Consider the following 12,696-nt stretch of genomic DNA (forward strand, 5'->3'; position numbering starts at 1 on the left):
GCCAGATTTATCTTCGCCGTTTTGGTTACAAGCACTATGTAACCCTTTTAACTCAAGCTTAACGAAGGCTTAGGATGATCCTGATACCTGTCTAGGGGATCGAAATATCGTCGGCCAAAGTACCTTGACTTGAATTTGTGATATTGTACGTAAGTTGGCATAAGCATAGGTACTATGAGCTAATGACTTCTTAATTCACTATTTGAGTCATTCATGTAAAAGTGGGTGTATCACAGCGTGTAAATCACTATTGTGGATGCTAACCTTGTATGAAAGTAGCCTCTTTCTAGCTTGGTTACCCCCATATTTGGCCTGTTTGCCAGTGTGTTTGAGTGTGTCTACTGGGATCCTGCTAATCAGGACCCCCGTAGTTATGCTCTCTCCCTTAAATTATGGTTGTTGCATACTGGTAACCCAGTATTTCACCCAAGATTGGCATACTGGTGCCCCCTTATAAGTCCCTAGTATATGGTACTTAGGTACCCAGGGCATTGGGGTTCCAGGAGATCCCTAGGGGCTGCAGCATTTTTTTTGCCACCCATAGGGAGCCCATGCAATGGCTTCTACAGAACTGCCATTGCAGCCTGCGTGAAAAGGTGCATGCACCCTTTCACTGCCAGTTACACCGCACCAGGTCACTTATAAGTCACCCCTATAGCAGGGCCTCCAGCCCTGAGGGCAGGGTGCAGAGTACCTGTGTGTGAGGCCACCCCGGCACTAGCAGAGGTGCCCCCACGACCTCCAGGACCATTTTCACAGACTTCAGGAGTGTGGGGATGCCATTTTACACGTGTACTGGAAATAGGTCACTACCTATTCCCAGCTACATAATGGTAACTCCGAACATAGGTATGTTTGGTATCAAACATGTTGGAATCATACCCCAAGGCTTTTGCAAGCATTGGTTGTATGATTCCATGCACTCTGGGGGCTCCTTAGAGGACCCCCAGTATTGCCATTCCAGCCTTCTGAGGTTTTCCAGGCAGCTCCAGCTGCTGCCACCTCTCAGACAGGTTTCTGCCCTCCTGTTGGTTGAGAAGCTCAAGCCCAGGAAGGCAGAATAAAGGATTTCCTTTGATAGAGGGGTGTTACACCCTCTACCTTTGGAAACAGGTTTGGAAGGCTTATCTTCCTTCCCCAGGCCACTGGAAATGCTTTGAAGGGCACATTTGGTGTCCTCCTTACATAATCCAGTCTACACTGGTTCAGGTACCCCCAGTCCCTACTCTGGCACGAAACTGGACCACCACCCCAGGTGTGCTGTTCAGAGCTCCTCCAGAGGGTCCCTGGGTTTTGCCATCTTGGATTCCAAGTTGGCAGCACACTCTGGGAGCATCTGAGTGGCCAGTGCCAGCAGGTGGGTGTCAGAGCCGTCCCCTGATAGGTGCTTACCTGTTTAGCTGACCAATCCCCCTTTCAGGGCTATTTAGGGTCTCTCCTTTGAGAGGTTCTTCAGATTCAGATTGCAAGACTCTGCATCCTTTACTTCACTTTCTCACCTAAGAAACTGCATCTGGACCCTCCAGGAACTCCACAAACTGCAACAACGAAGCAAAGACGACTTCTGCAACATTGTATCTCCAGCTCTTGCCAGCAAATGCAACTGTTTCCCGGTTGTGCATCCTCAGAGGACAGCCTGTCTTCAGTCTGCACCAGAAGAATGAACGAATCTCCCTTGGAGTGAAGGAGTCACTCCCCTGCTTCAGCAGGCACCTCTCTGCAACGATGACCATCTTCATGGGTCCCCTCTCCTGACGAGTTGCATGGATCCTGCATCACGGGTGGTGGACTGAAGTGGTCCTGATGGTCCTGACATCCTACTGTCCAACTTTGGTGGAGGTAAGAGCTTGCCTTCCCACGCAAGACAGTACTCCTGTGCACCACGTGTTTTTCAGTTGCCAAGGCTTGTTGGCATCCTTCTATGAAATTCTTTGTGTACCATGTAGCTTCGGCCCCCAGCACTCCTTCCTGAGATGCACCGCTTCCTGAGTGGTTCTCTGGCGGCGTGGGATCCTTTGTTTTTGTGCTGCGTGGACCTCCTTTTGCAACTCCTTTGTCCCCATGCTGGGGACTCCTATGTGCGCTGCCTGGTATTCCGTGGGCTCTCTGAGTTGCTGAGAGCCCCCTCTGACTCCTCCTGCTGGGTGGCCATTTTCCGGTAACCATGAGCTTTGCCTGTGCCAAGGCTTGTTGGTGGAATCCAGCGATGCAAACCAGACTGCAATCATCTATCCGGTGTGGGATATCATCTGCACCAACCACGAACCCGCATCCATCTTCTTGGGTGCAGTACTGACTGTTGTTCTTCACCAGTGGGTCTTCTTTTGCACCTTGATTCGGGTTAGCAGGGGCTCCTGTCCTCCCTGCACTCTTCTGTGCTTCTTGGACTTAGTCCCATTCTTCCACAGGTCTTTAGGTCCAGGAATCCACCCTTTGTGTCTTGAAGTATCTTCTGGTTCTTGCATTATCTTCTTTCTCGTGTTCTTGTGTGTTCTGGGAAAGTTACTGTGATTTACTTCTGCTTTCCTGGGCTCTAAGGTGGGTTCTATTACTTACCTTTAGTGTTTTCTAATACTCCCAGCGCCCCTGTACACACCACACTTGCCTAGGTGGGAAACCAACATTCGCATTTCACTTTCTTAGTATATGGTTTGTGTTTCTCCTAGGCCCATTTCTAACCATTGTGATTTTCACTAATTGCACTGTTTTCTAACTGTTTTATTGCTATTGCTGCATACTAGTGTATATAATTGGTGTATTACTTACCTTCTAAGGGAGTATAGTCTCTATGGTATTTTTGGCATTTGTGTCACTAAAAAAAGTACCTTTATTTTTGTAACACTTAGTATTTTCTTTCATGTGTGTGAGTACTGTGTGACTACAGTGGTATTGTATGAGCTTTGCATGTCTCCTAGATAAGCCTTGGCTATAGCTACCCCTAGAGAGCCTGGCGTCTAGACACTGCCTACATGTCACTAATAAGGGATAAATGGACATGGTATAAGGTGTAAGTACCATAGGTACCCACTACAAACCAGGCCAGTCTCCTCCAAACCACTGTACTATATAGGTTACCTTTTACATTTTTCTTGTAATTGGTGACATTGGGTCATCCAGATAACTTGTGTAATGCCCGAATACCAGTCTTTCTGGATTTCCCCTGTTGATGTTTTCCCACTACATTTGATCTTTTATATTTTGATTGAATAAATGCATAAAACATTCCATTTGCATACTACTTTAATATCATTGTTTATGGGAGTGGTGTTGCATTTTATTCAAGGGACCCCTGTTCCTTTAAAGTTAGTTTACTGCTCCATTCTAGGACACTCTACTTACTCCATGATACTACGTCACACCAGTCGGTGACACATCATTCTCCTTTATGCCATTAACTTTAAGCCATGCTGAATAGTAGTCTCACTAGTGTACAGCATGGCTAAAACACATTGGCAAAGGCAATATAACTTGCATAGGTGAGACCTATTGGCTATGCCAATGCTTGTTTATAAGGTATGAACTTTAAGGTGATTATGTACACAGGGGGTATTTTACCCCATATAATACATGGTCACACCACCAACTTTCCCACAAACCACTTAAAACCCTAGTGCATAGCGTCTGTCAATCCAAGCTATTAAAATACAGCAGAAGAAAGAAAACCAACATTCAATTTTTTGATTTAAACAGCTGCATTAATTATGCTCTGTGACCTGATCTGCCTTTTACCTTGGCTGCTAGCTCTGGCAGAAGACAATGTAATGTCAGAATTCGACTGTAATAACCCTATCATAGTCATTTTCTGATGTCTTTTCTTTCTAATCAGTGAATGTCTTTTCTTTACACGCAGTGACTTGGTGCATCACAAACAGCCGTTTCTAAAGAAATTAGTGACTGTAGTTTATACAGAGATTAGAGAATCCATGTTTATATAGCTTGTAACTCCAAGAGCTTCTTCAGTTGAAATTCTCCTAGTTATGATTGATGTGGAGCTGAGCTTCCCAAGATCACACAAAGGAGTAGAAGTGTTATTAGAACTATGGTTTCCGAGCACAGTTTACAACTGTTGTAACTAATCACTTTTGATCTCTCCAGTGTGGTTCCAATTGGCATGAGGCGAAGGGCATGATGGGTGTGGGGCGCAAAGAGTATGTTCTTCCTTTTTACCCTCCTACCTTTATTTGCTTGGTGCATGAAGATGCAAGGTTAATCAACATGTTATTTTCACATTTGAGCTAATTACTTTGTGAATGTAAATAACAATAAAAGATACTTTCAGACTGTGAAAACATGCCTTCCTTTCTCCCTATTTCACTTCCAATATATATATATATATATATATATATATATATATATATATATATATATATATATATATATATATGTGATTGTGTATATTTATCGGAGCCTGCAGTTCGTAAACAACAAGCGATATGTATAGGGTTGATTGAAAGTCCCCCAAAGGCTGTCCCTGTCCCCCCCAGAAATTTATTGTCTCCTACACCCCTGCAAGGACCCCACCCCCTTGCCCCCCCTGGTAAGTAGTGCAAAGGTGTGGTGTGTGTGTGACATTTAGCATAGTTTTTTGAATGAAGGCTATGTTACCAATTACAAAGAAATATACCTAGGCAAACTTTAGAACTTTTCCAATTCTGTAAGTGTATTGTATAGTACAGCACACATGCAAAGTTTGAAATGTTCGGAGAAATAAAAACATTTAATCTATTTTGTGCATGCTTCAAGGAGTCCTGACTGCCAGCTTTAGTAGGTACGACTGTGTAAAGTACGAAGGGTGGTAGCCTGTGAATGTCCATGTACCACTCACGGGATGCACTGTGGATGCAAAGTAAGGCAAAGCGGGCCTTTGGGGATAGCATAGTTAAGTGGTACCCTTGTTGGGTGTATTGAAATTGAATTGAGAAAGTGGATGAAGTTTGCATTGTAAGTGGTAAACTTAGAAGTCTTACCCAGCAAAATATCACCCAGTGGATACTTTAGACAATCAGCCTGTATTCTTATTGCACCTGTAAGGAAACCTGTGTGCCTGTGCATCTTTACTTTGTGACAGAAAAAAATCTGTACCCCACCACCTGCTGTCATGACAGCGCAGTGCACGCACACAGTGCATACCCCTCGGTGCCCTTGCATAAATATGTAAAGGCACCGAGGGGTATCCACTCCAGAGCATACTCCTCGGTGCCCTTATGTACTTCAGTAAGGGCACAAAAGGGTATACATGGCAGTGCATAACCCTCAGTGCCCTTATGTTCTTAAGTAAGGGCACCAAGGGGTATCCACTCCAGAGCATACCCCTCGGTGCCCTTATGTACTTAAGTAAGGGCACAAAAGGGTATACACTGCAGTCCATAACCCTCGGTGCCCTTATGTTCTTAAGTAAGGGCACCGAAGGGTATCCACTCCAGAGCATACCCCTCAGTGCCCTTATCTACTTAAGTAAGGGCACGGAAGGGTATAAAACGCAGTCCATACCCTCAGTGCCCTTATGTACTTAAGTAAGGGCACATAGGGGTATGTGCTGCACTGCGGTGCCATGTATACCCCATGGTACCCCTACATAACTTTGTAAGGGCAATGAGTAGTATGCACTGGAGTGGATACCGCTTGTTTTTTTTGCATTATGTAAGGGCACCAAGGGGTATGCACTGCACTGCAGTGCAGCTCATACCCCTCGTTGCATTACATAGATGTGTAAGAGCACTGAGGGGTATGCCCTGTTATGCAGTGGTTTAAACTGGGCTGGACGACAGAGCAGTCCCTCTATGTTTAGATCACTGCAGATTAAACTCTGTCTGCAGTGGTTTGGAAACACAGAGGGACTGCTCCCTCTTCCAGTCCTGTAAATTAAACACCACTGCAGTGTAATGCCACAGGAGGAGAGGTGAATTTAACCACTAATTCTGCATTACAAGAGTAACTCGAAATTGGCAGATTCCGCCAGTTCCACCAGTGGAATTAAAATTCCACCCAACCCTATTCTAGAGAAAATTAAATTGCTGCTTAACAACATTTTATTCAAGCGTTTAATTTTTTTCATTATTTTTGAGCATGAAATTGTATATTTTCTATTTTCTACTTATGTATGTCTGTCTAGTGTGGTTTTGTTACATTTCTTCTTGGTATAACCCAGAAACATTTGTAATTGAAATAACACTGGGAATAGGGAAACAGGAGAAATGAACACCGCGACTGGAAGAACCTACATCGGGGCACGGAGACACGAGTACAAGAGAGTAACTGAGGCAGCAGACAGTAACAGTGGAACTTAGAGACACTGACACTGGGGACTAGTAGACACTTATATTGAGTTAGGGAGAGATTAACAGAACTGTGATACTCCTGTGCATGGAACTGGGAGACTGCCACACTAGAACTGGGAGATATTGGCACAGGAGCAGGGAGACAGAAACACTGGGGACAGAGGGACATGCAATGGAAACCAAACACACTGGGACAGAGATGGACATCAGACAGGGCAATGCAGACACCAGGACAGAGAGTCAGGAACAGAAGTGCAGGCAGACAGACACTTGGACAGGGACATTCTGATATTGATACAGGGATGCGCTTCCATTCTAGACTGAGACTCTACGAATGACTTAAAGAATATTCTGACACCATGCATGAAAGGATGATGACACTGCTGCCTGAGAGAATCTAACAATGGGGCATGAAAACACAGACACCAGGGGCAGGGAGGCACTGACAGCAGGCACCAAGAAACAGTAACACTGGGTAGTGGAAGACAGTTGCATTGGAACCGAGAAATATAAGCTCTGGGACTGAGAGACACTGACAGTGGGGACTGACACTGTGGGAGTCTGTGGCATTAATAATGAGGAATGCAACTGTTAGCCAATGTGATGTTTTCTCATATAATTGCTTTTATCCATAATTATGGTTTTATTAATGTGTTCTTTTGTTTAACCTAGGTGTGCCCAACATGGCGGCCAGAGGTGTGACAACACTGGTTCTTTATCTATGCACTTTCTATCATGTCGTACTCTCTAATTCCCGATGGAAGCCCACATGGCCACACTACAAAGTTCCAGTAATCCTTCCACAGTCTACCTTTAATTTGGACAAAGCACAGTTTAAGGCGGAGACACACTTGGAGGTTGTATCGCCCTGTGGTCCTGAGTGTCATAAGCGCTCTCCATCACCGACATTTAATGAACTGAAGGAATATTTGTCGTATGAGACCCTGTACTCTAATGGAACCCGCACTGCCACCAAAGTAGGCATTTATGTCATCAACAATGGCGGTGAGTCTTCGAGGGTCAGATCACGGACAAAAAGGCAAATTTACGGCTACGATAGCAGATTTAGTATTTTTGGCAAGGATTTTTTGCTGAATTATCCCTTTTCCACTTCTGTGAAGTTGTCCACAGGTTGCACAGGGACTTTGGTGGCGGAAAAGCATGTTCTCACTGCAGCCCACTGCATCCACGATGGCAAAAGCTATGTGAAAGGAGCAAAGAAACTTAGGGTGGGATTCCTGAAACCCAAACAGAAGGATGGGGGCAAAAAATTTGATCCGATGAATTCTGCATTTCCTGAAAAAATGAAGTTCCAGTGGATCCGGGTCAAGAGGACACATGTCCCAAAAGGTTGGATTGAAGGAAATGCAAATGACATTGGCATGGATTATGACTACGCCCTATTAGAACTCAAGAAACCGCACAAGCGAAAGTTCATGAAGATTGGAATTAGCCCACCTGGGAAACATCTTCCTGGAGGAAGGATTCACTTCTCAGGGTATGACAACGACAGGCCTGGTAACCTGGTGTACCGCTTCTGCGACGTAAAAGATGAAACCTACGACCTTCTATATCAGCAGTGCGATGCCCAACCCGGCGCCAGCGGCTCAGGGGTATATGTGAGAATGTGGAAGAGACCCACGCAGAAATGGGAGCGCAAGATCATTGGAATCTTCTCAGGGAACCAGTGGGTGGACAACAACGGGGTGCCACAGGATTATAATGTTGCTGTTCGCATTACCCCATTGAAATACGCGCAGATCTGTTACTGGATCAAGGGCAACTACGCGGACTGTAGGGATGGATAAGACAAATCACATCTCGTATGAACAAAAGCACTTCAGTGTTCTAATCGCCTGTTCTAGGAAAGCCAAACTTTGCTTGCCCAAAGTGCATTTTGTATTCTTGTATTTGGCTTGTAATTTACAGAAAGTGATCCAGAGTCTGGACATTTAATGCCTGACTTTACTTAAGCTGCCAAAAAACACACAAAGGACAAAAGAAAAAACATGAACGTTTCAAAACATTCTAAAGCTTCAGACCCGCAGGTTAATCCTCCTTTTTCTTCTGCAAAACAAAGCACTTGAAAATATTTCTAAGTATTCAAAATTTACACGGATATTAGAAACAGTATAAGAAAATAATTATGTTGAATCATTCTTCATTGTTTGTTTTACCTGTTGCATTTCTGTAATATTGTGGGGTGTTTTTTCCACTGCCTAACTAAATTACCCGGTTATGGTTTTCAATTGTCTTTTGGATAATTATCTTCATACGTGAAAGAACATGTTCTCAGGACCTGCACTGTCTGCAAACATAATGCCCAATATATGTTTTATTAATTTCACAGTTTTTTGTTTTGTACTTTGTGCCTGTCAGCACTTTCTTTTTTATGGAGTCTTCTGGTATTGCTTCAGGGTCATATATTTTTTTGTTTTTGGTTTCCTCATTCTTCATGTCACTTCTGTGGTTTCTGTTTTGCTCCTCAGGGCTCACCTATTGCAGAGACAGAAAATAGTTTAACATCCAGATATCCCAAGTTGCAGGCCATTGTGTTAAGCTTGACACTTTGAAATAAATTGCATTCTTTTATGAAAATTGTTTTGCATAAATATATTGATTGTTATAATATTTATTCTACCTGATCCATGAATGCGGTTACTGATTCTATTCTATTTTTCTGTACAATATGGCGCTGTAATGTCCAACCAGTACTTTAAAACACTGGTTGTCCTCCATGCTAATTACACACTGGAATAAAACTATACATATAGCCTCTAGGCTGACCCAAAGACATACTGTTAGTTGTCGCTATTTAAGTGTTGAGTAAAACCTCAACAGTGGGTATTTTCATGGCAAGTACATACATCTTAAGATCAGATGAGATATTAAGGAAGCCTGCACATTTAGACCTGTTTACAAACATTGGGTGTGTTGCGGCCTCTCCTCCACATTAGACCGCTGAGGAGGTGATCAATGAATAAACAAGATAGAGTGTGACTATAAAGGGAACATCAGAGTTTACAGTGCACCATATGGAGTCATGATGATGAGGGGGTATGCATTGCATAGTAAGGCCAGTGTCATGCTTTATAACTGTAGAGATGAACCTCTCGGTGGTGAAACCAGTACTAGATAGGTATTGGAGCATCATGAAGGAGAACAGTGAATGAACGTGTTGCACCAACATGAGCGGAGATAGGGTACAGTCAAAGGCATTGCTCCATCCTATTGTTCTGTTTCTATATAAGAGACATCAAGAAGATACATTAAAATATTATCTATGATCTGACTATCCAACTGGCTCAAGAGACTGTCTTGTTTCTAGGCTCTTCAACAGAGATCTGAACCCATTGTATGATACGGCTTCATCTTAACATTGTAAAGCGGGTCATTGGCCATATGTATTAATTTATTCATGAGTACACCTCTAAATCTTCCTGGTCATTGAGCATATTAGATCTTTCACAACTCTAGTTTGAGAGTGGCAATGCCTCATAAACTAAGGGTGGAGAATTGCAGAGATGTATGTATTCTAAAATATGGTCTCAATTTCCTTTGTCAAGAGCCCGAGAGACAAAAAGATCAGATCTTCTGATGGATCTGTCGAGATCTAAATGAGACCCATAGTCTTTGCGCAGTGGTGAACAGTTGTATTTCCAAGAAGAAGTGGACAAACTCAGAACCTTGCAATAAACTACAGTGTGCTTTTTCTTTCTTCGAATTGTTGATGAATGATGCATGATCTCCATGCACCGTAAAATAGTGGTTGTAGAGACTCAGAGACATATTTATGGCCAAGTGATGCATTGCAACGCAGCAAGTCAGCTTGCTGTGGTGCTCTGCGTCACACGAAAAGGGCAGGAATGTGCACTATTTAAAAGAATATGGTCGCATTCCTACCTTTGTCCCTGCGCTGGTGCCGTTTTGGCAGCCTAGTACCAATGCAGGCACCCTTTCACAGTTGTGCAAGGGTGCATCCATTGTAAATAGGATTGTTTTTGTGCAGGCACCTTCCCCCACAAAAAAAGTCAGATGATTCAGCTTTTGATTTTTCTTGTTTGTAATGTGAGGCCTCATGGTGTGGTGGTTGTTAGGATCCGATGAGTTTGCTCAGGTTTAATTTTCAAAGAGTTCACTATTCATTAAATCAATAGATAGAAGCTGGCTAGTTTCAGTACGAAGTCATGTTGATGAATATCAGAAGGATAAAGACTTGCCATTTTGAACTAAATTTCCATTGAGGATGTGAGAAATGCTAGCCACTACTGTCGCTGAGATAGAGGAGGCAACTTAACGTTTACAAGAGTAGATCAAGTGCCATAAAATAAATTAGCAGTTCATCTGCTCACCAAACGTTTGGTCCCCCCCATTTAGAGGTGGGGCAACCACAGGGTTTTTATTGATGCAGCCTGAGGTGGCTCTGTCGGTAGAAACCCTTGACTTGATGCCCCCTGGAGTCACCAGGTCATCATGACATCCTTGCCATCCTAATAGGGCATAGTGACCATCACTAACTGTCTCTGCCTTGGACCTCCTTGCCACACATGACAATCTTCAGCATGGAAACACTCAATGACTCTGAAATGAAGAGAGAATACTCTGTGACAATCAGGTTTGTTGCATTTTTTGTTTTTCAAAAAAAATTTCTGCTTTGAGAGTTGTAAAAAACAGAAAACTATGATAAATGGGTCCAAAACAACATGGCACCTGCTCAGCAAGGTACTCTGGCTTCAGAGCAATGACTGCACGGGCAGGTGTTCTGCAGCACATAGATCCTCATCTTCCAGGCAAGGATCTGTAATCATAGGGTCCCCTTCCAGGAGATCAGTGGCCACGTGCTAGGTATTCATCTGTTACCTCTGATACCAGGGACATCACTTTACTCGTGTATTCGTTGACCAAGGGGCATAACCACACAGAATGATTAAAGTCTGCTTCAGGAGCCCTACATCTCAGACAGAGATTTCTGACTCCTCAATGGTTCCTCACTAGAAGTTTAAGAGACAGATAGTTGTGGTCAGGAATATCAATTTGGCTTTTGCCTGTGACCTCCTAGAATAGGCCGACACTGCCAGACAGTGAGCCCTCATTCCCTTCCAAGTTAATATATACCTATGCAACCTAACCTGATTGTCTATCTTTACTGGGACCACATGCTCCCTGTAGAGAGAGGTGAACATTAAAACTAGGAACCCAGTAGACAGTTCCTAAGTGTTTGATAAATGAAGTACATAGTCACCGACCACTTGTCCTGGATCACCTCCCTGCCCAGCATGATACTCCAACCCAGGCACTGTCATTTGTGGTAACCACTAGAGGCAGATGGGGCCACAGATATACCTACCAGCAGATGGAGTCCACCTACTCCACTGCCACAGGTATCGCCAGAGATTGGTAGGCAAAAGAACTTCCAGATCCTCGCTCGGAGAATACCAGTGAGCCAAGAGATGCTGCCCTGGGGATTTAACTGCATTGGGTCCAGGGCACTACATCGATAGCCCCAAATATGTAACCACTGTTTCCAAGACAGTCCCCACAGAAGCAAAATCCACTAATTGGAGGGCCTCGAGATATGACTGAAGCATCACCAGATGACCCACCAAAAGGAATGTCTTTTCCAGCTCCATTTAAATCTCGTTCCCATTGAAAGGGCAATCTTTAGCAGGAAGGAAATATGACATTCCCAGGCTCAGGAGGAAAACACATTCTTGGAGAGTCTGACACACTGTGGCTGTGCATACCTGAACCTTTAAACAGAAGGAGGACACATTACATTCTTCAACACATGTAACATCAGTAATATTCCCTGAACCTGAAAAAGCCACCACTGGTGCAAATACCTATGTAAGAATCAGAGAAGCAGATGACAAGCCAAAAGGCAGAAGGTTGTACTGGTAGTCCTCCCCTATTGCAAGGTAATGCTCCTTTGTTTGGAATGACATACTGGGACATAAGGTTCCTGTAGATACAGGGTTGACAGAAGGCACCTGGGGGTCACCAGAAGAATCACAGTCTAGGTAGATACCATCTTGTAGTTTCTGCCAACTGAAAGACTTAACTGCAATCAAATCCAGCTTGGACCAAACATCCAATGAAGGTTTCATCACCATGGTAAACTGTAGCCTTTAGCCTGAAAGGTTGCAACAACTTCTGTCTTCAGTGAACCGCTTCAAAAAGACATTCAGCTATGGCCTGAGGAGCCTCAGATCCAGATATGGCAGGCGTGATATAAGGGAACTCTAGGCAGCATCATTCTTCCATGGTCATAGCTAAATGTGTTCATAATTCTCCATGACTCCCTCCGAAGAGATGCCCCCTAACACAAATTATCAATTGTCAGATGTCACAGCAATTGCACATTCAGTTCCATAGTATTATGAAGATCGATGTAGTTTACTTCTTTGTGTACTCTTTC

The 12,696-nt window shown here is 43.7% G+C and overlaps 1 protein-coding gene and 1 long non-coding RNA gene across 3 annotated transcripts in view; one reads left to right on the forward strand and one right to left on the reverse strand.

Annotated features, from left to right (window-relative positions):
* The window catches only part of PRSS23 (serine protease 23), a 42,222-nt gene extending 33,346 nt beyond the window's left edge, over positions 1 to 8,876 (forward strand). Inside the window, exon 2 of the mRNA XM_069203995.1 lies at positions 6,951 to 8,876. Coding sequence (XP_069060096.1) covers positions 6,962 to 8,086 — 1,125 coding nt within the window. The 5' untranslated portion in view covers positions 6,951 to 6,961 and the 3' untranslated portion in view covers positions 8,087 to 8,876. The remainder of the gene's footprint in view (positions 1 to 6,950) is intronic.
* The window catches only part of LOC138249840 (uncharacterized), a 61,459-nt gene continuing 56,988 nt past the window's right edge, over positions 8,226 to 12,696 (reverse strand). For both annotated transcript variants that reach the window (XR_011194849.1, XR_011194848.1), the window contains exon 3: positions 8,226 to 8,774. This is a non-coding gene — a long non-coding RNA (uncharacterized lncRNA). The remainder of the gene's footprint in view (positions 8,775 to 12,696) is intronic.

Source organism: Pleurodeles waltl, chromosome 8 (genome assembly GCF_031143425.1).
Source record: "Pleurodeles waltl isolate 20211129_DDA chromosome 8, aPleWal1.hap1.20221129, whole genome shotgun sequence".
Lineage (NCBI taxonomy): Eukaryota > Metazoa > Chordata > Amphibia > Caudata > Salamandridae > Pleurodeles > Pleurodeles waltl.